This window comes from Strongylocentrotus purpuratus, unplaced genomic scaffold (genome assembly GCF_000002235.5).
Source record: "Strongylocentrotus purpuratus isolate Spur 01 unplaced genomic scaffold, Spur_5.0 spur5_scaffold_13, whole genome shotgun sequence".
Classification (NCBI taxonomy): Eukaryota; Metazoa; Echinodermata; class Echinoidea; order Camarodonta; family Strongylocentrotidae; genus Strongylocentrotus; species Strongylocentrotus purpuratus.
The window spans coordinates 25353943-25380735 of NW_022145598.1; the positions used below are offsets into that span (position 1 = coordinate 25353943).

The following is a 26793-nucleotide window of genomic DNA, read 5'->3' on the forward strand; positions in this document are numbered from 1 at the left end:
ATCACTTTTGTGTGGTATGTGTTCACGCTTGGATGAACAGGAGGCATTGTTTGCGAGAGTGCAAAAAGCGACTTGCGCCAAATTGATGCCTATACAGTGTTGGGATTAAAGGGAGAGAATGAATTGAATGTATTGAATGAGATGCATTGCATATGCCATTTGCAGAAGCAAAGTCACACAAACACACACATATACGCGCTATTTGATATGTGTGGCATGATTAATTTTTGTTAGGGATGTTTTTTTGATCTGCAATGACCGAATTAATACCCAAATCCCAATTGTTTAATTCAAACATGACATAAGCAACTTTGGCGCAAGTCTATTTTTGCCCTCTCGCAAACAATGCCAAGCGTGAACACATACCACACAAAAACGATACTAAATGATTTGGGATAAAACAATCTTTCATAAGATGTATAATAATTTACTGTTCATAGATTATTTATAAAATAATTAGCAATTTTCCATGTGTAAACTTTTTTTGGACTCAAAATTTATAGAGGAGATAAACAAAGAAAGACAGAGAGATGGAGAAAGGGAGAGTGTAATAAGGTTAGCTACAGAAAGAGATCAGACTCCGATAATTTGAAACAAAATAGAAATGATGAATTAAGCTTCAGAAACATGTAAGAGTAGAAAATAGTATGAAAGGTCAAGGTGGTGATTACAATATAAAAGTATTTGCTTTGGGCATTTTATCAAGTTTATCAGATCGTGTTTTGAACAATGAAAACTGTTTCATTAGCTCTTCTACCTAATCTGTCCACACCGATGACCGATGATAAAGAACGTGTCCCGGCAGCAGTTGACCAGCCTACACCAACTTAGATGAGATACCAATAACGCCTTTCTTGTGTTTAACTTCGGGAAAATTACGACGGGCGATATCCAAGAGTGAACTAATCCTCGGATGGCATATTTACTTTTATCATTAAAACATGAAAACTTTAGAAATTGTAGTTATTATTTGTTCAATTTGTCACGATTTATAAGATTTAGTGTATTCTCCATTCGGTCAGAAATCGTATTAATCACAATATTTTGTATTTCATAATCAATAGGTGACACATTTTTCGTAAATTCTTTTCATTTTTAAGGAGATTTGTTGATCGAAATAGAAAATAATGGTTAGAACTGAGTGGAAAGACAAAACGATTGGGCTTTTACTAAATTGATGGGACAAGAAAAGGGTGACATTACAAAAATAGTAATATATGTGGTTTTTAAGGCGCCGATACCACTTGAAATCAAATGTTAAAAGCGCACTCGTGAAACAGAAACAAAGAAAGAGATCACGTATTAAAAAGCATCTGCGTTATAAACAAAGGAACAGAAGTAAGATATGATATACAGACAATACAATTAAATATATGCAGACTTAAACAGATATGTTAAAGATTATTCTTAAAGAGGGTTATATCCTCACACTGAGCAAAATAAATTGAGTGTAACTGGTTCACAATGACACACTGTTGAATATAAAGTATAAGAGTTATTCAGAGATGCGCTGTGTCATCATGCATCTAGCGCGCCATGTTAATTGATTGGCCGATTGTTAGAGATGTCATTCTGTTAAAGACCCATGCAGGGCGTGACCGCTGAGTTCTAATTGCTCTCCGTCACGCTATAGCACCATCCCGCATCATCAACATCATCAGGGGGTGTTTCACAAAGATCATAATTCGAACTTAACTCAAAGTTGGACTTAAAAATTATGGAGAGCCATTTGTAGCCTTAAAATTAAATATTTCCAAGAGCAAAAATGGAAGTATTTTAGACTTTTCATAAATTCCACATCGAGAACATGAAATCTCCCTGATGATAAAAAAAAAAATATGAATGATATGAATCAATATTTTATGCCTTATGAAATAACTTTTACAAACAATTTTCAATGATGCTGACGGCTTTTCATAATTTCCAACTTAGAGATAAGTTCAACTTAGGATCTTTGTGAAACACCCCCTGGTCCGCAATATTTTCACTATGGAGACTTCATGGTCCACAGAAGTAGGGTATGTTAAGCCTCAGTCGTCATCACATAAAAACATCTTCATCAACATCACCAATACCTTCATCATCTTCTACACAACCATTATCATCATTAACATTATCGTAATTTTCATAATCATCAACATTATAATGCATGCTTTCAATCTCATATCCAGTCGTAAAATATTCCATCATAAAAAATATTATAAATGTAGATAATAATTCGTGTTTGAATGAATGACACTGTCCTTCAACTGACCATATTGTTTGTTAAACATTTTTTCGGAAAAACCATTTCGGGAGCAAAATCTGCTCTGTAAAACATTATCACTATTTCTTTGGGGGAAATAATGTTAATCATTTGCTATAAAATTCTATGTTCTTGTTTTTACCGATGAAATGTTTTAAAATGAAGGGGAAAACCTGACGATGACGGGATACGGGCCTTGCTTAGCATTCTAACACAGTTCCTCGCCTGCACTGCCCTACATCTTTTGCGGCAACTTCAAACTGATATACACTTAACCCTCTTTAACGGTCTTCATTAACCCCCTTCCACTGCTTGAGTAAGTTCTTAAGTAGCTTGTTAAGACGATGTAATGGGATGGGGCTGCATATTTTATAGGCTTCTTCCCATATCATACCTGCATTTATTCACGTCAGCTATTCAATTTGCTTTGCACGCTCAGGACCGCCGAAGCGCCGCCACACGTCGCGAATATTAATACACCAAGCATGCCTCTATAGTTGCAACATACTTCATTTATGTATCGATATAGAATATAGTAATGATTTCAAAATATGATAATTTTAATAAAGGTTGAAAAGAATAATCTCAACGACACTCTAAAAAAAGACGTGTTAAATCAACGATTTAGAGTGATTGAATTGGTAGGCTTATAGAAGTTACAGTTTAAATATGCTGAAACAAATAATCTTTAAAAAAGCCCGAGTCCAGCAAGTTTAATATACACAATAGTCTACCGAATTATAAAAAAATATTCACTTATCAAATCTAACGAGTTTTTATGAGTGTGTGAAGCTGTTGTATTAAATTTGGAAACTGTAAACGTCTTCTTTTTTATGACTTTTCTTTTTTCTTTTCATTTTTCATTTTTACTTTTAATATATGTTTGTTTTTTAGAAAGGTATTTTTTAAAGGTATGATTTATATTGTCTTTCTTATTGGACGTTGTAAAGCCAGTGATGTATAACGACATTCCACTGAAGCACATAGAACAATAGTCATTAGACCGCACAGAATGAAAGAAACTCTGATGAAATCCATGTTCATTTCTGCAAAATATCTACACTTAATCTAACATTTTTACTATTATATATTGAACCCTACAGAAATGCATTGAACAACAAAGCAGGATGCTTATATTATTAGTCATTCAGTGCTTGCTTGCTTGTATTGGTGCCCCGGGGCAGTTGCGTAGCATGATTTCAACCATTAAATGGCAACTGGCGTCATTGTGAGGGGAGGGAGGGGTGAGGGTATCTGTCATTCGGAAAATAAATAGGGGAAGGGTGTTGGACTAGATCCTATTTTTTGTCTCATGTTTACCCATGTATTCTTTCCTTTCTCGTCTATTCTCTTTTTTTGTAATAAACTTTGTTCCTCTATTTTGTCTCCGCCATTTTATTAGGGGCACACGCCCCGGGGCTCCCCTTGCCCCTGTGTAGCTACGCCGCTGACTTGGGTAGTAGGTAATATTGATGTTGATGTTTTTCTGAACTTACATATAATTTTTGTGTGGACAATGTCCAGTCTTCAATAAATGGGATGACAAAATGATACACCTCGACGATGAATCGTGGAGCATCCAGAGCTTCACAGCGGCCCGACAGGTGCCGAGGCCCCATCTCCAGCGGGGTGGCGTCCCGACAGAGATTCGACGGAGAGGAGCTGGTGGAAGGTGCTTATTACCATGGAGGAGGAGGATAAGCCCCTAGCAACCAGATGTCCCATGTCAACGTGACGTCATGGGATGATTGAGCGCCGTAGGGAGGAACTGGGATGAGGAAAGGTGTTGTGCATCAAGATACCTAGATTGGACTGATGGGTCAAGATGAGCTTATTGAGGAGGAACTTGGTAATGGTCGTGACCACCAGAAATGTACCCGTCATGATGATGATGATGATGATAATGATGGTAGTGGTGGTGGTGGTGATGGTGATGGTGATGATGATGGTGATGATGATGATGATGATGGTTGCAATGATGATGATGATGATGACGGTGATGGTTGCAGTGATGATGATGATACTGATGATGACGGTGATGTTTACAAAAGACCGATGGGAAGGAAAAGAATTGTGGTGTCGGGTGGTATCAAAGCAAATGATACATATTAAAATATGAAGGAAAAACTCAAGACTGATAAGAATTGAGTGTTTTTCATGCTTAAAACCTGCTGTACACCACAGAGAGAGCGAGAGAACAATGCGTAATTTGGTTTGACGTGCACTTTATTTGCTTATACTTCTTGCATAATATTGCATAGTGATATTAAGACATCTGAATTTCTATGTACATACGTATAACTCCATCCTTTTTTCTAAGATAATAGTTGCATACAAACACACTAAACATTCCTTCTTCATATATCCCTTTTTCATCTACATGTACAAAAATACACATAACCTCTCATCAAATCCTTTCATGAACAAATTGAACGCCTGCTTTTCTTAAAAATGCAGCGATACTGAATAACGATTGCACTATAAACATATGGAGTACCGAGGTGTGACGTCATATTGGCCAAATTGTCAAGGTTGCTGCTACACCCCGTTGCTTGAATGATTTCGCGGTGAACCTCATGCGCAGGCTCTGTTGTTTAGAACCAGTAACCGGGACGACACGTGAATATGACGTGAGCACTTCGGTACTCTATACATATCTCTATTTACATTCTTCTTACACTTTATACACAACGCTCTAAAACATTATCTTGAGTTTTTTCTTTATACAATATGGTTATGAAACACGGTTGGGAATCTTTCAAGAATATAAACTTTACATCAGTTCTCGTGATTGCAAAAACAGCTTGAGCAAAGGTCAGCAGTGAGTGATCACGCTTCCACGTCTCTGTGTGGCTCTTTCGCACGAAGAATGAAGAAATCTTAACTCTTTGTCAAACAACTCTTTAATCTTTGCATTCGATGACCATGGTGAATTTTGTATTTGAGTGGTGAAGTCTTGAAAGTAATAAATACAAAGAATGATCTGATGATTGTGTGTATGAACGATTGACCTCGAAGTTTTGTTTTATAATAAATTAGAAACATGTTATATGTCGTGTATGCACACTATCTATTTCTTCATTTAACTCATAGCCTCATGCGAGTAAAACCATTGTTATGCTGCCATGTGCGTGCTTGCACACATTCGTAGTAGCAGTTATTGTTCATGCTCATTGTAGTGTGCTGTGTGTTTTGCACGCGCTATTCATAGAACCGTCGCGTTAATGTGTTATACGCGACCGCTTGTGAGTTCGCCAAGTGACATTTGACGGTGCGAAAGAGCCTCGCAGGGACGCATAAGCGTGATCACTCAATACTGTGCTTAGCCCAAGCTGATAAAAGTGGAAAGCTATGGGCATTCCTTGTTAGTGATATTCTGGAAATATTCCAACCACAATTTGCCTCTGATATAACAATTTTATGTAATGAAATTAAATTTTCAATGGAAGTAGTCAACATCATATCAATTAATTTACTTTAGCAGTAACATTTCATTCGAGTGACATTCTTCTTCTTCTTGTTTCTCTCTCTCCGTACTTTCACCAACAAAAATATACATCTTGAATGCATTCGTAAATATAAAATCTCGTATTTATAAAGAGATCGACAGTGACCTGAAATTAAATAAATCAGTCCAGGAAGCGCAGATTATTAACTTCTTTCTTCTTTACAAGATACTGTAATAAAAATTGAATATACGAAATCAATTTAGTCGAGAAATTCACATTAGAAATTGATTTCAAAATTCCATGATTTTTCTTCGTTCATTTTGTTTCAAGAAATGAGAAGGTTGATAATTGGTGGTTTATCCTTTAGTGGAACATTTACAGTTTGGCAGAGGTTAAAACCTGGACTAAGGTAGCACGCTTTTACAACTTTGGGCCGAAGGCACTTTTGTGATTTTATTGAAATGAACATATTAGACCCAAAGGCACATTTGGTAACATTTAATTGCACTTAATATAACTTCGATTTTGCCCTTAATTTCTAGACATACTTTCTGCCTTGTTCAATGCGCGCGGACTATTTTGTTGAAGTCCCCAAGAAAGAAAAGGAATCTTCAAAAGATGTAAAAGATTATTCTAAACCTTCATAAAAGCATGGTAGGCACTTTGGTTCAATGCTCAGAAAGACAGATGAGTTTCCAATCTCTCAGTGGTCATAATTTCATCTTTTACTTGAATTTACAAAAAATGGAAGTATATATTTTGTTATCATAATTTCTACACAAATATCTTCAACTGAAAGACGTTTCTTGTTCACTATATCATCATTTCGCACACCATAAAATAATGAACATATGTTTAAAATGTAAGCCTTTTTTCCTCGGTAAAAACAATAGACACATTATTCATATCCATCATGATTGTGTATGCATTCGTCTGCGACACAAAGTGTGTGCATCTCATATAGAAAGACAGTAGATATTGCATTTCGAATGTCTCTTTTGCGAGACCTTTAACAATTTTTTTTCTGTGCTATTGGCAGTTTACGATCATCTTTAATCTACGAAATTCAATGAAACACTGGTTTTTCACAATCGTGATAATAATCGATGTGAGCTACGTAAATTCCTGAAATGAACCTGATTTACACGCTATATTACCAAACTTAACATAATGATGAAAGCTTGACATATTATTTGTCCAATTTTTGTCTAATCAAAACATCAACATTCTCTAGAATTGTAAGGTACAAATGTTTGCCATTGCTTGGATAGGTGCTTTACAAGAAAGAAGCATTTACAAGTTAAGGGAAAGAACTAGGGTATGTCCTATCCCATAAATCCTTCATGTTACACAAAAGACACACCGTCCGAACTAAAACTAATCTTGAGTGGAAATTACAATATCATGAATATAAATATAATGTATTATCTGGCTAGTAATTTATATAACTATAACTCACTTTCGTTTCAGTTACCACATGTAAAAATGGCAAGATATTGAACATAGTTATCCAGCACCCTCGGCTGGTAAATTTTGGTATCGAATTCAAAGATCGTTAATATGGCTTTGTAACATCTGTCCTCTGAGGAAACGCATTTATTTTTCACACCTCTAATCGAGGACATTCAAGACAGGTGTACAAGGGTAACATGTTACACAATCTTTGCACCCTATAATATCTCAGGCACACCACCAAACCGACTCCAAACCAACAGCAAACTAACCGATTCTTTGCCTTTCGGGGGTGGGGTCATGAATTTCCTTGTTCGGTTTATCAAAAGTCGGTCTAAGTTCGCTCTTGTCGATGTAACTGGGTTATCAGTCTCACTGCAAAACCGATTCCACACCGACCGGTTCTAGGCCATTCGGGGCAGTGTATTCTTTTATTCGGTTTAAACTCGGTCTCTGTGGTATGATGAATCACTGATATTGGATTTCGGAAGCATGGTAGAAGTCGTCGAGGAAAGAATGAAGGAAGTCGAAGGTCGGACGCTTTTCGGGCTGGGCGTCCCAACATTGTCGCATGATGTCGTAGAGTTGTTCGGGGCATTCTACTGGCTTGGGCATGCGGTAGCCTCGTGAAACCTGGTCCAGTACTTCACGGTTCACCATGCCTGTTCAGGAGAAGAGATTTGAATAGATGATCAATATTTGGTTAATGATAATCAATCATTGTGTGTTTTTCAGTTTGTGAAATCAATTGCTTTATACCTTTGCTCATCAATTGCATTCAAGTTCCACTTTTCATGAAATATAAATGCCTAGAAACCTTGTTTTAAAATCAATGTCCCTGTTTGTTTTGTTTTCAATGTTCCCGGCCCCTGCTCCCCTTCCTCATTCTCTGTTTCCCCTAACCGCGTTTAAATACCTGTCATTCTATTTATAATAAAATTAACGCCCATACTATTGATGTATTTCTTTTGCTGTATTGTTGGTTATCTTTCTTTTCCATACGCTATTTTTTTTCATTTAACCATGGTTTTAATTGTTGTCATAGCTCTACCCTTATTTGGGAAAGGGATAAACGTAGATTTTTTTTTCTTCTTTCAGTTGGGGGCAATTTCCTTGTCTTTTGATAGATTTTGATAGAATAAATCACGACAGAAACTGTGCCATTTCTTACCTGGATAAGGAACACGCCCCTTGGTGATGACCTCATATATAAGAATACCGAATGACCAGACATCAGACTTGATTGTGAACTTTCCAAAATTGATTGCTTCCGGGGCAGTCCACTTGATTGGCATCTTAGCACCTGTTAGAGAAAGATATCAATATTAGCCATGATAGTTTTTGATGATAATAATGATAATAATAATACAAATAAGAATGATATTTCTTGTTTACCCAGGGTATCCTCATCGGTATTAATAGTATTTCTCCCTGAGAGCCATGCAATCATATTTGTATTGAATATAAATTGTTACTTTCATATCAACTTTATGAAATTGAAATCATTAACCATAATCACTATTAAGGTGATTGTCGGTGATAGAATTGCAGAATTCATGCAATGGGTCCCAATACGTGACCTCCAAATAGGGTCTGGCATAAGTGTACACCCCCCCCCATCTTCACTTCAACTTGCATCATTTATTTGTTTATAATCAAAAGATTTAAAAATAAGTAGATGACACCCATTCTTTTTTAAAGAAAAGCAAAAGTACACCGCTAAGTTAAAATTTTGAATGGGCTGTCGGTATAATTTCGCCTATGACAAAGCCGAAAATATTCCACACAAAATGTCTTATATGTTCTCCAAAAAAATCGATAAGGCTGAACAGGGATGTATGGATTATTTCTTTTTGAGGGCATGGATATATTTATATGTAAATATATATCTAACTATTCAATTTTTGATGAGGTTTTCATTAGCACCACAATACCCCCACCCCATCCCCACAAAAAAAAGGCGTACGGTTACACCAAAATCATGTCTTACCTTCTCTAGCGATGTATTCATCCTCGATGATTCTGGAGAGACCGAAGTCGGCTACCTTGCAGTTTCTATGCTCACCTACCAGGATGTTCCTAGCTGCGAGATCTCTGTGTACGAATCGCTGGGATTCTAGGTATGCCATACCGTCTGATACCTGGAAGAAGAAATAATAATAATAATATTAATAATAATGATAATAATATTCTGTCTATAGCGACCACCCAAGGGAAACACAAAAAGTGGTCCTTGTAGACAGGTGGTCGTTGTAGTTCCTTTAGTACATGTTTCAATGAGAAACCGTTTAAAAGGAAACAAAAAATTGTGGTCTTTGTAGACAGGTGGTCACTAAAGCAGGTTCGACTGTAATAATAACAATAATAATCCTAATAATAATCACATTTGTATAGCGCTGAATACTACTTTCTAAGCGCTTTACATTGTAATTGTTATAACCACGGTCATTGGACTCAGTTGCTAATCCGCACGAAGTAGTGCACGCGCTCCGCTCCCTGGGGAGTATTCTGGCAAGGCGCCATTTTACTAGCGCACACGTGCGAATCAAACCGCATTACCGTTGATATCCTATCGGGTACCCATTTAACACTTGCAGTGGGCGGTGAGTGGCAAATGTCTTGCCAAAGGACATTAGTGATGCGGTGGGATTCACAGTCAGGTGACATATCCTCTACACCTCTAAATAAATAGTGTAGGAATAGTAGGATTGATTCAATTTTATATAGATATAAATATTGATGCAATACGAGCAGTTTATAGTTCATCTTATCGAAATTGCGATCATTATCGTATTAGGCGTACGTCAGAGGGGCTGACGTATCGTGCCCAAAATTACATAAAACGTTCAAATTTCTAGAAAGTTAAGTTTAACAAATACATATCTAATCTGTCATCAAAATATTTCAAATAGGATATACGTTGCTTCGCAAATATTAAGTAAAACATCCCCCCAAAAGTGGGAAGTTTAATATTTTCAATGGGACTGCACCCCTCCCCCACCTCTCCACGTCTATGGTTATCACTGACGCACGAATGAACAGAAAACAATCAATATCCACCGAACATTATGTTCGTTTTGATGCACATTTCTGATAAGCATGACACATTCTAGCTACTTGCAAGAATTCAACTTTAGGCAAAATCAATATTGTGCATCATCTCTAGAAATGTCAGAACATTAAAAACGACCTCTTGATTAGGCCTAATCTGAAGAAAAAATGGTATATTGGAAGAACACTAGAATACTGTATTTGTTATTTTGTTGATATCTTGAAAGTCTTTACAATCGTGTTTAGGGGCCCGTTTCATAAAACTTGTTATCTATAACAACTGCTAAATTTTTATGACAAATTTGCTCTCAGCCAATCAGATGCCATGATTTCAGTAGCTTATAACAGTAGCTTGTAACTTGTTATTGATATCACGTTTTATGAAACAGGGCCCAGTTTTGTTCAAAGCTTTTCGATTATGTAGAACCGACGTTAGGAACATTGCATCCAAGTAGATGACCGAGGGTGGTAGCCCAGGGAGTATTCGCAACTACATGTAGTATCGATTCGGCGTCGGTTGGTCGTTCGACGTCGAGGTCTTACCTGAGCAGTGATGTCGATGAGCTCGGGTTCTTTCAGATGTCTGCCCTCACCGTCGTGTAGGTATTGCAGAAGACAGCCATGTGTCATTAACTCTGTCACGATGTAAATCGGTTCGGCGGCCTAAAGAATGAAGAAGAAAAAACAGTTGTCAATTTAAACCTATGCATCTTCGATGGTGATCCATTCTCATGCAGTTTTATCTTTGTATGCATGACTGCAGACTCATCTATAACGTCAACAGCCGAAAAACACGACATTGTAAATTGATTTATACGGTATATAACGTTGACAAACAGAATGTTGATTTGTTACATTACATTGTAAATTGATTTATATGATATAATATGTCCCCAAACAGAATATTGATGTACATCAATGAAGTTTAATAAATACAATACAATACAATACACGACTCATTTTCGAATCGGGGATCCGTCAGAAGCGTTTTATAGGCGAAGATAGAGAGTTTACTTGCGGGCCAAATCCTATATCCCTAATTAATATAAAGATGTGCCCTGGTCTAAACATGAAGCAGAGCAAAAACAAATCAAGACGAACCATATCTCTCCGTTTGGTGGGGCCCATTGCCTACTACTCAATGTATGGTTTAGAGATATATTTCAATCTTTGCCTGCTTTGGTTTGGTTTGACACCTTGTTTTCGTATTTATTATGTAATAATACGATGAATACTATGATATTCTTTTGAAAGTAAAAGAACCACATGAAAGGAAATTAAGATTCCTTAAGCGAAACTATATTGTCATTGAATCTCCAGGATGGAACGTTATGAAATTCGTCAGCCTTATACTAGTAAGTACATTAAATCAATCATATCTCACCAACAATTATCTAACCATAAAAAATACAGCTCAGTTTATATACATTTTAGTATATTACAAGAGCTCGATACGTCTGAGGAAAGGAGATGACGATAACATGGGTCTAGGGATGACTCATAAATGAAATTCATGATAAATCAAATGATTATTAATTATACATTTTGAAATTACATAGCACACCACCCACCGATGCAAAGTTGTGTAAGAAAGTACAGACCTGATTAACCGTGCCAACAAATGATAGCTACATGCTGTGAACACGTCCCATCCATTTCCGATGGGATGCGTCACCCCATTTCATGGTCCCGGTTTCACACAAGAAGTGATTTGGGGGCAACGCTATTTTGGGGCACAACCCATCTCCGCGGTAGCTATTATTAGATGCCGGTAGTTGGGTTAGTTCCAACGTTTTCAGAACGTCAATTTTAAAGTCTGACTAGCTTTGGACATGCTGAAAATTCTAAACTCAAACGAGTATGGATAGAGCTACGATTAAGCTGAATATCATAAAGATTTGTCTTATATTTGAAAATATCCAAGCAGTGGTGTAGCAATGGAGAAGCTCCTGAAGGAAGGGGCGGGGGCCCTAGATTCATGGGGCCACACGTCCACATGTAGCTTGAATGTGAGAGAAGCCGGCCACCGAGAGGGGGAGGAGAGGTTTATCTATCCTCCTCCCAGGTCACTTTGCGGCTATCCCTTTCCTCCTCTTTCGTTCTCACTATTACCTTTGTTCTGCAATTTCATTTAGGTAAAACACCTCCCCCCCCCCCCCCCCTCCTCGGAGCTACGCCACTGACTCCACTTATAACACTTACCCCTTCTGAGCAGATGGCTAGGAGGGCGACAAGCTTTGGATGTCTGAGTTTCTTCATGATGTTGGCCTCTTGCAGGAAAGCGGTCGGGTCCATAGCGCCCTCTTTCAGCGTTTTCACTGCAACGTTCACTGTGTCGTTCCACACACCTTTAAACAAAATGTATAATTTGATTAAATTTGTTTGAATTTAGGTGAATTGTAGTGAACTAATGCTATATATTTTACTACATCTAAAGATAAGACCAGTTATGGTCTGCGATTGCATTGTGAAAGAAACGTTCTGAAATCGTTCTGAAATCGATCAGAAATGGTCGATCATCTAGCATATTAGTTTTTGTTTATACTGCAAGGTTCTGGAATCATCAAAATGATAAGAAATTTGGCCCAGTCTTTTTTTTATAAAGTTACAAGCACTGTACACAGAAAGATGTATATGGGACTACGCTATAATAGATATAATAAATAACCAAATATATCAATGTATCATCACGTATCTTTCACATGATTAGTAATAAAAGCTTCCACTTCATTTTTTGAGAGCCGGGGCGTTTCCAAAACTGGTTTTTACCTTTAAGAGATCTTGTTTTTGTAGAGCTGAAATAACAATACATCGCTTTTGGTGTGATTTATTTGAAGTAACGAATAACAGTTTTGAAATGATGAGATATTAATTTGAAATGTTTATAAACAGTGATAACCAAGCTGCTAATAATGATGGTTTGATGACGATCGCTATGGTGACGGCGATAGAGATAAAAGACTGTTGATGGTGGTGATAATGGTGATGATAGTAATGATGATGATGGTGGTGGTATACGTTGTGGTTGAGGTGGTGGGGGTGGTGCAGGCGGTGATAATGATACTGATGGTTATAATCATGATGGTGATGACTATGATAACGATATCATTGATGATCTTAATGTTGACGGTGATAGCGATAATGATAATGACGACAATTATGATGAAACTCATGTTGGTGATGATGGTGGTGGCTGACAGCAATTCTCGACAGAAGTATAAACAAACAAGACTTACCTTCCCATACTTCACCAAACTGACCGTTGCCTAACCTCCTGACCAGTTTGATAGATCTTCGAGGTATCTCCCAAACATCCTTACTGATCTCAAACATATCTGGTTTCTGTCTCGGACAGGCTGTCATGAGTCTACATACTAGTCCATCAGCTTGTGCTGTAGAGATAAATAAAGAAAATAGAATAGTAAACAATAATGGGTTGCAGAATGTTTTTAGAAATGAAAAATAATAGTGTATATGCTAATCAATCGACTTAATCTTAGAACCCTCCAACGGTTGACCTAAGTAAATGCATTGTTTTCAAAACTCTTTTGCTTTTATATCACTGTGTCAATGGCTCTGCTCCACAGTCCAATATGACTTTCACGATCTATTTTGAGCAAGTGTAGGATACTGAACGTCAATATCTTTACTTGGTATATATCTCGTAATAGTTCTTTCAGATATTTAATGAAGGGCTTATTTAGTTTTCATTCAATAAATGCTTGATTTATATCCTCTTTTATATCACATTTTCGGTATACATCGTCATCAGATATTCCCCATTTGAAAAGATTACTTTTTACTGGCAATAGATAATACAGTAATTTTAAGTTAAACTCTCGCAATTTGTTTTCTCTAATGTGTGCGAGATTACGCTTGAAAACCTACCAATATCTACATTCAGTTTTTTCCCAATAAAGGCAACATGTGTTAGTTAAAACAGTTCTCGAAGGAATGAGTCTATAGAAACTATTGCTACTCATATTAGTAACATGTTTTACCTTATTTGTAACCAACAGATAAAGAGCTTTGTTTTCGTTTTCTTGTTTCGTATAATCATGCATAAATTCTTCTTTTAAACAATTGACCCATACAAGTGGTATCGCTCGTTTAAGTCTTGCATAGGAACGGTTTGCATAGTTAATGTCATGATCTATCGTTTGGCTGAATGGTTTATATAGGCCTAAACAAGGAAGGGTATATCAATTGATTGATTTTCCGATTTACTAAGGATTCATAATTAACATCCCTTTGAGCTGATTAAATGATTAATTTCAAGTCATATATTAATGAAATATAACCCTTGTTAAAAATAACACTAAGCCTTTAAATAGCTTATATGCAAATTGCGTTTACCAGAATAATGAAAATGACGCATTTTATTGCATATGCATATGTCATTGATGTACAGATTTGAGTCAATATTTTGTATATCTTAGTTGTAAGCAGTTTCGTTTGGAAATTTCATACTTATTAGTTACGTTATCTGTTTGACATAATATGGATGAGTCACCAAGATAATAGTAGTACAGGTGTTTGCATTCAGCCTGCGGTTTTTAATTTCCTATTTATTTCGACTAATATAACCCAACACAAGAAAAGACATGTAGATTATCCCCGCAGCTAGGTAAAACGATGCAACAACACAACATACGGGTACTTGTGATTGCTCATAGCTGTACCGGAAGTACTTCACCTATCAAGCTTCCGGGTGCGCTCCAAAATTAGGGAACGTGCCCTTTCGGTGCGGTTTTTGCGGATTATAAACAAATAGTCATGTGACAGAAGTGATCATTTCGTGCTGGCGTCGAAATACCCTAGGAAATGAAATTCCAGACAACATTGTCACGACCTTTAAGGGGAATTAAGAAACCTATCAAATCAGATTCACGATCAAGGAATGTACCATTTTCAATTTGTGTGTGATGCTTCGGATTCTGTAGACGAGTTCGTAAGATAAATATCAAGCAAAGCCCCATGCCCACTTTTCTTGAATTAATACCAAGGCTAAGGTTTGTCCATAGGTTAATCTTCATATTTGTTTGATCGTTTTCTTGACCATTTCGGTCTGATGGCGAATTCGCAGGCGCTGTTCTTTAAAGTTAGATTGGAGGATGCTAAGGCATGTGGGGACTTGGGGAGTTCTTCTATTTATCTCTATAATTATGTGCATCGCTCCAATTCATTAATACTCAAGGAAAAAATGGGACTTGAAGAAATTAGAGGGGGTTGGGCCCCCAAGCCCCTTATAGAGCCGCTACTTCTTATGTGTATCTTTCTGTGTTTTGTTGCAGTTCAATATGGAGGCGCGATGGCTCAGCGGCCTCGTAACCTGGATATCCTGGTTTCGAAACCAAGTCGATGTACTAGTGGCCTCTGGCATGGTTGGTAAAATCATTAATATGACTTTTAGCAGTCAGGTAAAATATAGCAACTAATAAACACTTACATTGGTAATGTTCGACTAGATCCCTGAGCGTCTTGAATGTAATACGTGTGCTGATATAGTAGCCTCCGTTGTCCAGGGTTCTGATTCGATAATGCTTGACGTTGTAGCCTCGTGTGTCGTCATGGTCGAGCACGGACAGTGAGTAAGCGCCTGGACAAAGAGACAACGTATATAGATGAGACAAGGTTTAACGAAAGACTAAACTAATGTTGGCCTCCTCCTCCCCCTCTCCTCCTCCTCATCATTGACATCATTACCCTCGTCATCCTTATTATTATCAACGTCGTCGACATAATCACAGTTTTCACCACCGTCATTAATATCAAATTCATCATCATGTTCATCATCATCATCGTCGTCATCGTCTTCGTCTCTATTTTCATTTTCCTTGCCATCATCATCATCATCATCATCACCAAAACCGTCATCACCATCATCATCGCCATCATCATCAACACCGTCATCATCACCACCACCATCATCATCATCATCATCATCATACTCTTTATCATCCTCATCACCATCATCATCATCATCATCATCATCATTCTCATCATTTTCATCCTCATCACCATCATCATCATCATCATCATCATCTTCATAATTTATTCTGTCACAAGGGGAACCATACCTGGACTTGTTTCGCTACCACGCACGAGGAACGTTCCTCTGGAGTTACTCGTGAGCTGGAGCTGCTTTTCTGCATCTTTCCTTGTCATCTTCTCAAAGAACCAACTGGATGAGGATGGGGAGGGGTAGTAAAGAGAGGTATGAAGAGAGAGGGTTAGTTATATTAACCATCGGTTCAAACATTGTGCAAAACATAAAAAATGGAGATTGTTTCCAATAGAAGGGACAGTGAAATAACGAGGGATGAGTCAGACGGATGAAAAGAGGAAGGAGGGGAGGGGAAGAGAAAGATGACAGTTTTGACATTGGAAATTCAACAAAAAAACATTGCGGGTGCAGTGTACTTCTGGGACCCGTTTCACAAAACTTGTCATCAGTGACAATCGACAGTCTTTTTTATAAGCTACTGAAATCCTTGCTTCTGATTGGTTATCAGCAGATTTGTCACTGATTCTTGTCATTTGTCATTGAAAAAGGCTTTGTGAAACGGGTCCCTGATTGTACATCGAAACATTAGTAACGCTAGACATCTAGAGATAAAAAATATGAGTAGAGATGAAAGAGATATACGATACGAGGAAAAAGGGAATTTGCCATTTCTACATAGTTAATCGCCCTCAAACTAGAACACGTACAAAACACATTAACTGTGTCAGCAAGTGGTATGACGGTGGTATAAGAATGGGATACATGATTCATAAGACCCTGAATTCGACAATCACTGACAATTTAAATCCCGTCGGTACTAGTTTGGCCAGGGGGATTAGACCACCCTGCAAGGTCACTGACAGGTGTTTATCTAATCAAATAAACTCTCAATTAACATAAGAAAAAATGGATGAAACGCATTGCATGAAGTTCAAATTCACCATTAAATCGCAATCATCACCTCAACGATAAACCTTCATGCGCAATAGGCCTTTATGCTTAATTTTCCCATTGAAAAAACTGTCACTTTTCGTCAATGTGTTTTCCGTATCAACATTTGCAACAGGTGGCATATAAGCCGGACGTTATTTTCCTATATCTATGCCAGCGCCCCAGATCTGTCAAAGTTCGTATCCTCTATATTTCGCATCCCCCATACCTCCTTGTAGTAATCACAGGAAGTTCGGTCCTACCCGACGCAATTGGAACCAAAATAACCAACACCCTTGAAAAAGCGTATCAAGAAGCGATTGACTGAATTAAGAGAAACTATTTATCCAGACTCTTTAGTATGAAGGGAAAGAAATTGAACAGCGATACCCTATCAAGCACTCGATACGGAGTTCGAAGCCATACCATGGTATTGTTTTACTTTGACTAACATCAGCTAACTTTGAAACTCTCCACCAAAGTTGTGTAAATGAGAATCCAGTAGGATTGGAAGAAAAATATCCTTAAATACTTGAGCAGCCATAACTTCAGGTCATGGTGGCTCAAGCCTCGAAACTCCTACCCATTTTAAAGGGTCTTTTGCAAGGGATTTTTTCACGAAGGCCGGCCCATTTTTCACAATGTTGGGGTGTTTGTCATGCAACCACCCCCCCCCCCCCCCCCTCCCTCCCTTCCCGAAATATTGGACATTTTGAAGGAAAAAAACGGACCCATGTAAAGTTATATTTTTGTGGAAAATGGGACCCATGTTTTGGTTTTTTCATGTGAAAAAGGTGACCCATTAGAGCGGCACACCCCCTTATGTCTTAATATGCGAGTACCCCCCCCCCCCCCCCAACCCCCCCCCCCCCCCCCCCCACCCTGGACCCTGGGTAAATAATATTTAAGTTATTGCTTTCACTATCATTACTATCTTTCCCACCATGGACGTTACACTGCCAGTGTTTGGGACTATATTTTCCAATGTTATGGGATTAGCGAAAACAAAAAGAGAGAACAGAGTTCATGCACTCTAATTACATATATCAACACTATTATCTTAAAAGACCCGAATTCTGGCTAAAGAGACATTCGAGTCTCAACGAAATTACAGTTCATTTATTTCAAATACAGTCAGATACGCCCATTTTCGCCAGACATTTGTTTTTCTTCAGGGAAGAGGCGAGCCGGGGACTACTGTTCAAGACCGAGCTTCCTTATCTAGTTCCCACACACTTCTTGAAAGCTTGGCCTTTCCTAAGCTCTACCCGACATAATCTTTTGCTACCATGTACAACTAGCTCAGCTATCCAGTATGAACTATGTGGCGTAAACAAGATGAAGCGCAATTTTTTTTCTCGAATGCTAGAGATTAAAATACGCGCTAGAAGCCATGAATATGTAACATACATCAGCAAATGATCGCAGAGGATTAATTCCAGATCTTTTTAATCCGCCCTGACTGATGTGACACGAAAGTGAGCTTCATTGCGGCATTAAATCGGACGGATTTTATAAAATGTTGCAACGTGATTTCATGGGATGTCAACAAAGAGATTAGCTTACATTTTAGCATTCAGAATATTAGAATTCATAGAGTACAGGGAACGTATTAAAGGTACATTATCCTACGAATGGATGGCTCAGAAATCCCTACATTTGTGACCTTTCTTTAAACAATAAATGATTATTAAATGATAACATCGTCGTTGTAGAGCTCACATAAAACCAACAACAATGAATATGAAATTCTTCGAAAAAAGAGGTCCCGCGATAAGTTTTGCTCTTCGAATATCATCGCATCTTCAACAAAGGAAAGCGTCCTTCTTTATCAAAATCTCTTAGATTGTTATCAAGCCAGGCCAGAAACCCATTTTATCTTTTACAGTCGATCAGAACTTTCTACGCAAACTCTTACTAAAGTAGAACTAGTTCACGTAATTTTGCATATAGTTCAGATTTGCAAGTTTCATGCAGGGAGATATTTGAATAAAAATTGGCACAATACTACATTTTTGGAAAACACAGCGGTTTATTATTCAGGAATTTAGCTCTTTTTTACGATTCCCAAAATGCTAAGAGTTTTATAGAAGCTGTCTTCATGTAGCTTAAATAGGGAAACATACATATAATAGGGATATGGTAAGAATAAAAGGAAATATAAAAAGACTACTTACTCTTCCGATTGTAATAGATCTGCTGGTTCGATATAATTTCTAGGGACATAACCTTCGCGTTTAGATACCACTGAAGATGCTAACCACCAGTTAGGATCACTAAAATACACAAATAAAAATAAAAGATTATTGTTAAAGATGAAAGTAAGGAGATGTATAAGTAATGAAAAGCTAGTACCAAATAATTTCATTAAATTGGTTGACTGCGGATCGTCAATAGATTCATTTTTAAAGGCATATTTGTCAAAATGTGGTTCTCATATCTCCAGAAGCTACTTACATTGGTCTATAGATGAAGATGTATGTAACATATTAAACCAAATATGAATAGCTCCCGACAGTACGTAGATGTTAACATTCTATTGAGATATTTAGATGACAAGATATATCAAATATAAGCTTCCTTCTTTTAACGTCAGAGACTGATTTTTCAACAAATTTATCACAAGTTACAACGAGTACAAATTAAGAAGTACCACGAATGTTTACTGTGAATGCTATTCTTCCACAGTTTCAATAAAAAATAGCACCGATTCTTGCACCCGAACCATAAAAATAAAGTCTTATGAGAGATAATCAAATCGGGTATTTCATGTCGTAAATGCCAATGCATTTAATAATTTTCGTAGGCATTCCAATTTGACACTTCAATATATATTTAGTCATTTTATAATGAAAAGCATCATTAATGGCACTAAAATTACAGGACCAAAAACGACCTCAAAGCAAGTAAGAATATTGAATACATTGTAAATCTTAGTTATTCTGAAAGATCATGTTGATAATTATTTAAACATGCCTCTTATACCTCTTATTTGTGATGATAAGGATTTCTCCTTTTCTGAAAGTAAGATCATCAGCTGTCCTGGCTTCATAGTCGTAGAGGGCTTTATATCGTTCACCTGCAGCTGGAAGAAATGTTTAGAAAATTAAGGATGGAATTTAAACAAAAATTAGATCGGAATGTACCAGCACATTTTTGCCATATGCAATTTTTTTTCGGCTAACGCCCTTTGTGATGTATATGTAAATATTAACTATTATTATTGTATGATTGTTATTAGAATCTGTTGTTATAATTATTATCATGTATTACATTGTTGTAATATGTAGGTTAACATTCCTTTAATATTTATTTTTTGTTGAGCGCTTAGAAACTTTGTATTAAGCGCTATGTAAATGTAATATATTATTATTATTATTATTGTCCGAATATCGTCTTTTCCGTTTGTAAATTTGCGGATTATGAAGGTATATCATGCATGCTTAAGAAGTTTGCAATTGGACACATTTGACACATGTCGAAACATATGATTTAAAGGTTTATTTCTATATTTAATTAATCATTTCAATATGTTGGTTTATTATTAGAATATAAAAATGGTAAAGAAGATATTATAGACTCATTGTTGAATACTGAATACTTTGAAATGATATTTGAATCATTGCACATATAAGTGACATCAACATAAACAGAAATTATGTATATGGTTGGATTATTGATTTAAAGAGTATTTTTTGCAATATTTCAAGAAAGGCAGATAGCAAAATAACATACCATTTTTCATTTATCATAATGAAAATCATCGCATTTTCCTTAAAACTAACGCAGGACTGATTTGTACAAAATCTAAGCTGTTATAACGTATGTCTTCTGGGACCATGAGAATACTTCAATGTCTTGAATTTAAGAAAAGAAACAAGTTTTGACGACTAACGTCTGCTCAAATGAATAAGCGATCTTCCAACTAGGTAAACCTGCAACTTACGTGAACTAATTACGAGAGAGGTGCACGCATGATAAGCTCATCCGTCTATTCATATTGCTTGTCAGTGTTTTTAGCTATCTAACTATTATTTTTTTGACAAGTTTGGGGCCTTTTGTTCCTTCCACATCGTTCCAATGTTCAGGGGTAACTTGAATACCATGGAAAATAGTATACAGTTTAAGAGGAAGCCATGCATTTTGACAACCTAGGTATGTTTGTGGACTGTCTGTCGTAACAGTTTGTGTGAACTCTTCATTTTACTGAGGCTGTTCGTTGGCAGAAAAGCACAGGTGTTTGTTTACTGTTAAACAACTGTGTTTCAAATGTCAATACTGGAAAGGGAACAAGTTGTTGCAAACGCGACAATCTTTCGATATAAAACCCGCTGCACTTGTTACCCAATCAGAAAGAAAAAATATATGATTATGATGTTTCAACGTTTTCTCACCCACACTGACCTAAATAATAATACAGATATGATTGTATTTACATGTCTTTGAATGATATTGTGATCCAGAAGGTTGCAACATAGACAGGTCCGATCTTAGAATACGTCAAAAGCTTAACACTCTCTTGTAATATAAATTCTTGAAATGACAAGGGCCTTTTTCGATATCCGATGGGAGGCCATATTATTTTGGCACCGATTCAAGCCCTTCTAATTATTGATATGTTTGTATCATACTATTGCAAGCATATTCCTCAGTAGAAATGATCTCGTAGCTGCATGCCATGCATTGAGATACACTATTCGAATGATATAGCTGACAGACTGACAGAACGAAATTCTAGGGAACACAGTAATAGACGATTTTACTATTATCTTCCAGAAATAGAACGTAAGTATAAGTAGTTTGATTGCAATTTATGAAGAAAATCTGGTTCTTATTTTCATGAAACCGATTACCAATATCAAATAAAACTAACTGATATTAAAACGTGTAATAAATGTATTTGTTTGGCTGGAAGCAAAGTTGTCGTTAAATTTTGGAACTCGTAATTTATTGATAACCAAATATATGAATTAGGGCACAAAGAATTAGGACCCAGATTTCAAAATTACCAAGACTATTAAAAATGTAGTCGTGCGAGAAAGGCCGCATTCGAAGAGGTATAAATCTAAATCATAAAAAACTATTTAAAAATAAATACAAAAGAAAGATATAATAATTGTCATCAATATCCATATGTTATCATTAATATGAATTGATTGTATATCTATCACTATCATGTCAAATGGACCAGTCCAACAACGTCTCTGTGCGCTGTCAAAATACACTTGTCATGGAGAGCGGTAGAGGACGCTACTAATAACGACCCCTTCCCCTTCCACAGTGACCCTTCCTATTAGCTCAGTTAAATTCTATGATTAAATACAAGCCACTGCTCTTAAGCCTATTAATCGGAGGGATTCCTATTCCTATATTAACCGATTTCCTATTTTTGTTATCAATTATATGTTCCAGTGGTACGGGGGCATGCCAAATCGCTGGTTTCCGTCGCCCAGATTAAAACTCATGTCGTCCCTAAACCGTCGGGGCTGCGGGGGAGGTGTATAGTTTGGGGTTTGACGGTCGAGGTATATAGTAACATAGAATATGAGTTTAATTATTGTACATAGGCCTGCTTCCCATGCAGATGAGAAAGGATTGGTATTGATAATATTGATTATGTTGATAACAGAAGTAGTAGTAGTAGAAGTAGTAGTAGTAGAAGTAGTAGTAGTAGTAGTAGTAGTAGTAGTAGTAGTAGTAGCAGTAGTAGTAGTAGAAGTACGAGAAGAAGTACTAGCAGTGGTAAAAAATAGTAGTAGTAGCAGTAGTAGTAGTAGTAGTAGTAGTAGTAGTAGTAGTAGTAGTAGTAGTAGTAGCAGCAGCAGCAGTAGTAGTAGTATAATTTGTAGTAGGAATTATAATACTAATATTAATGATGATGATGATAATGATAATACTGATAATAACAATAATAATAATAATAACGTTAATAACAAGAATCATAATAATAATGATAATCATTGATAAAGTAGATTATAAAGAACATGTAAATTGCGAATGACGAAACAGAATATGGTTTTACAAGTAGGGTCAATGCTTATTTTTTTTCTTCAAATATCACGAGTTAAAGGTTTTTAAACTATCACAACGATGAGAAGAAATAAAAAATAATATACTTACCATGTTTAAACGATATCGACGGCGATATACCCCCGCCCGTATCAATCCCTGATCCCATCGCCCCGCCTCCCATGCCGTTGTCATGGAAACCGTGATCATCCTGGGCATGGTCTTTCTTCTTGGGTGAGGCCTTCTTGTTCTTCCTCATCTTATCTTTCATGACCTTTGACGATGACGACTGGACGGTGATCGTCGACGCCCCGGCGTGGTCAATGCCGTCGCCCATCTCTCCCGATTCCCGGTTGCCCATGCTGCTGTGTTGGTGCTGGTGGTTGTGCTTGTGGACGATCCTCGAGAAATGAGAACTGACCTGAAACAGAAAGAAAAGAAAAAATGGGTAAATAAATGATAAAGCTTGTGATAAAACTAAATTTTATGAAGAAGTATTTCTTTTACGCAATAACCTTTACATGCTCTAAAACATGTTTGAAGACAGTGAATAAAAAAATGAGATAAAGTAGCAGTGTAAAGTAGATGAGTATTTCATGGAAATTAACACATCAAAGTCATGGTAGTATTTCAGTAGGAAACGAATAGTTAACAAGGTACAGATACATCTATAGAGGAGTAGAAAAGGGAGGGAGAGAGGGGGTGGAGGGATGTTTGTAACTGACCTTTCATTAAAGGTTATACAAAGTTTTGGTACGGGGTCATGGATTTGGTCCAAATGAACTTATTGGAAGCATATGCGATCCTACAATATTCAGTGATCGTTGTCGCGGTTGAAATCGAGTCTTAATCGAGTCTTAAGTTATGAAATTGTAAATAATAATCTCTTTATGCTGTAAAGCTCCCTCTCAAGGTCAAGATGATAATTAAGCTATAAAACAATGTTTCTTGACTAAAATTGACCAATTAGCAATTCCCGTTTGGAAATTATATCTCACAACTCCATATTCTGAGATTTTCATGGTCGCAGCTACCATTGTACGGCCGTAGGCGCTATTAGAAATATTTTAAGATTTACCGGGAGCACTGGTAAATTTTTATATTCAGTTTTTCTCAAAAGCAGAAGCGTTTTAGGTGCTAAATTTTCTAGTGCTTATAATACATCCACAGTGGCATCTAAAATATATCAAAATTGTAAAGAATCACTATCCACCCAATTTTCAAAATTTCCCAAAACTTTGTATTACCTTTAACATACAACTACTAACCGTGAGCGAAGAATTTTTTTTTTAAAGTCGTTTGCAACGTGTGCAATGAAGAAACAACAATAGAGACTATGACGTCACAATGTATAAAAATGGATTATATCATAACCGAAACTAAAATAAACAAGCACTCCACATCCTTGTGTGGTTTAGCATTTGTTGCAAATTTTAGGATAAATATGGCCTTAACATTTAAAGCCACCATCTTGAATGAAAATCTACCACTACTCGAATGTGTGGGAGTGGATAGAAAGTGACGTCACATTAATTTGTTTTCTAATAATAATAATAGCCTAATAGTCCACTCCAAATTTTATTAAACCGAAACGGAAATTCCTTTTGCCCAATTGATCACCTGACTTAAACTTAAAATAATGTCAACCAAGCTGGCTAAATACATCTGACAAAAACGTGTTACGTACAACACCAAACTAAATAGTCAACAATGCTTGCAACGATACTCTATCAGAATATTAGAAAATGATGCGGACAAGCATCGTCTACTGTGTAATAAAAGCGTATGGATAATATTATTTTGTAAAGTGTACTTAGATGTTCGATTTTGATATGGTCGAGAAAGAAGAAAGTTCAGTCCTTATATCTAGAAATTTATAAACATCTTTCTTCTTTTTTTCTTCTTACATTTACATCAATGAGAATAATGTATGAGGCAAAATGTATGTGGATCCTACATAAAGATAGTAATATGTATGTTAGTAGACCAGTACAAAGTACCATAAAATCAGTGCTAACATTTTGGCAAAAGTTAATCCAACGGAATTATCTTGCAAGATTGTCAAACGTAGTTTATCAGGGATCTGTCAAACATACATTTCATGCTTATACAGTTTGTAAATTAATATTCATTTATAAATACGGGTTGCAAAAGTCATCAGTTTAGGTATGGCCTTTCCTTTTTTGTAATTAATAAACTTCGATGCAGCGTATAAGCCATCCAATATTTTAGCATGCAAGTTACTCGAATTCAATTACATGGTCGGACAGGGTGGTGCGTTACTAATATATAATATGTAGATAATCGGATGATGTCACGTATTAGATTTCCCTTTCATTACTGATTATGTCAATATGATCTAACACTGTATGTATCTCTCTCTCTCTCTCTCTCTCTCTCTCTCTCTATCTCTCATACACACACGCACGCACTCGCACACAGTCACGTTGCATTTTCACTTTCGTATATCTCTCACACCCACCCACACGCACACACTTGGTTTCTTCCCTTTCTCGTCTCTCTCTCTCTCTCTCTCTCTCTCATACACACACACACCACGCACACACGCCCACGAACACACGTTGCATTCTTCACTTTCGTATATCTCTCACACACACCACGCACACACGCACACGCACACACGAACGCACACGCACACAACTTGCTTTCTTCACTTTGGTATCTCTCTCACACACACCCAACGCACACACTTGGTTTCCTCCCTTTTCCCGTCTCTCTCTTTCTCTCTCTCTCTCCCTCCGTCTCTCCTTTCCCCATCTTCGCGCTTCTTATTTCTACAGCTCCTTGAATATAACTCTCTCCCTCTACCTCTCCATCATTCTCACCCACTCCGTCCATCAGTATGTGGTTAAGAGCGGGGCTCTAACCCTCGATCACGTGGTCTCTTATCGTTTAAGTCCTGGCATCCTGTACTCTCGGGTACCAACTCGATTTTAATCCTCCCAAAATGCTGACATGGCTTCGCCGAAAATCCACTTCAAATCTACCCCAAAACCCAGTGCCAGAACCATATCTATATTTCAAATATATTATGTACTCAAGCAAAAGCATATAGAAAGATTTCGTAGGTTTAAATTTTTTAGACACATAGATTAAACGTTCATGGGAATCACTTGCGTAATTTTGGAAGATTGTTTGTGTCAATAGCGTGGGGTCATCTCTGCCTCAAATCTGCCCCCAAATCCAGAGCCAGGATCAGAAAATAATATATCTCAACTATATAGACCCAATGAAAAGCATACAACAGATTTTCGTTCCACGGAATTAAAGTTTATTACCTGTTTATCGGTATCAGTTGAGTAATAGTGCGGGACCGTTTGTGCTGATGTTTTGGGGTCACCTCAAAACCATAAAGACCCACGAATTAGATTTGTTTTCGTACTTTCTCGTGAATTAACAAACAGAATATGATAACCCTAAAAGATCGTGTGGAATGTAGAGAAGTTCCTCAGATCTAGAGGGGATTAAGAAGAAGGAAAAAGCATCAAAGTAACGTTACGAAGACTTTCGACAAACAAACAAACAAACTTGTGTTGACCCGAACGTAGCATATATATCTTAATTAACTGATTAGGGTTTGAGGAAAGGGCGATTTTGTCTTTGAAAGTTTGATATTATTTATCCTATTT

The 26793-nt window shown here is 36.9% G+C and overlaps 1 protein-coding gene across 3 annotated transcripts in view; it reads right to left on the minus strand.

Moving 5' to 3' along the window:
• Positions 1-4453: 4453 nt before the first annotated feature.
• sfk3 (Src family kinase 3) overlaps positions 4454-26793 on the minus strand; it is a 43237-nt gene continuing 20897 nt past the window's right edge. The window contains exons 2-12 of one of the 3 annotated variants that reach the window (XM_030982645.1): positions 23255-23564; positions 20120-20213; positions 19312-19410; positions 16278-16381; positions 15647-15796; positions 13434-13589; positions 12400-12545; positions 10741-10860; positions 9137-9287; positions 8318-8449; positions 4454-7808 (exon numbers count right to left, since the gene is read on the minus strand). In XM_030982645.1, coding sequence (XP_030838505.1) covers positions 7615-7808; positions 8318-8449; positions 9137-9287; positions 10741-10860; positions 12400-12545; positions 13434-13589; positions 15647-15796; positions 16278-16381; positions 19312-19410; positions 20120-20213; positions 23255-23564 — 1656 coding nt within the window. In that variant the 3' untranslated portion in view covers positions 4454-7614. 3 annotated transcript variants of the gene reach the window in all.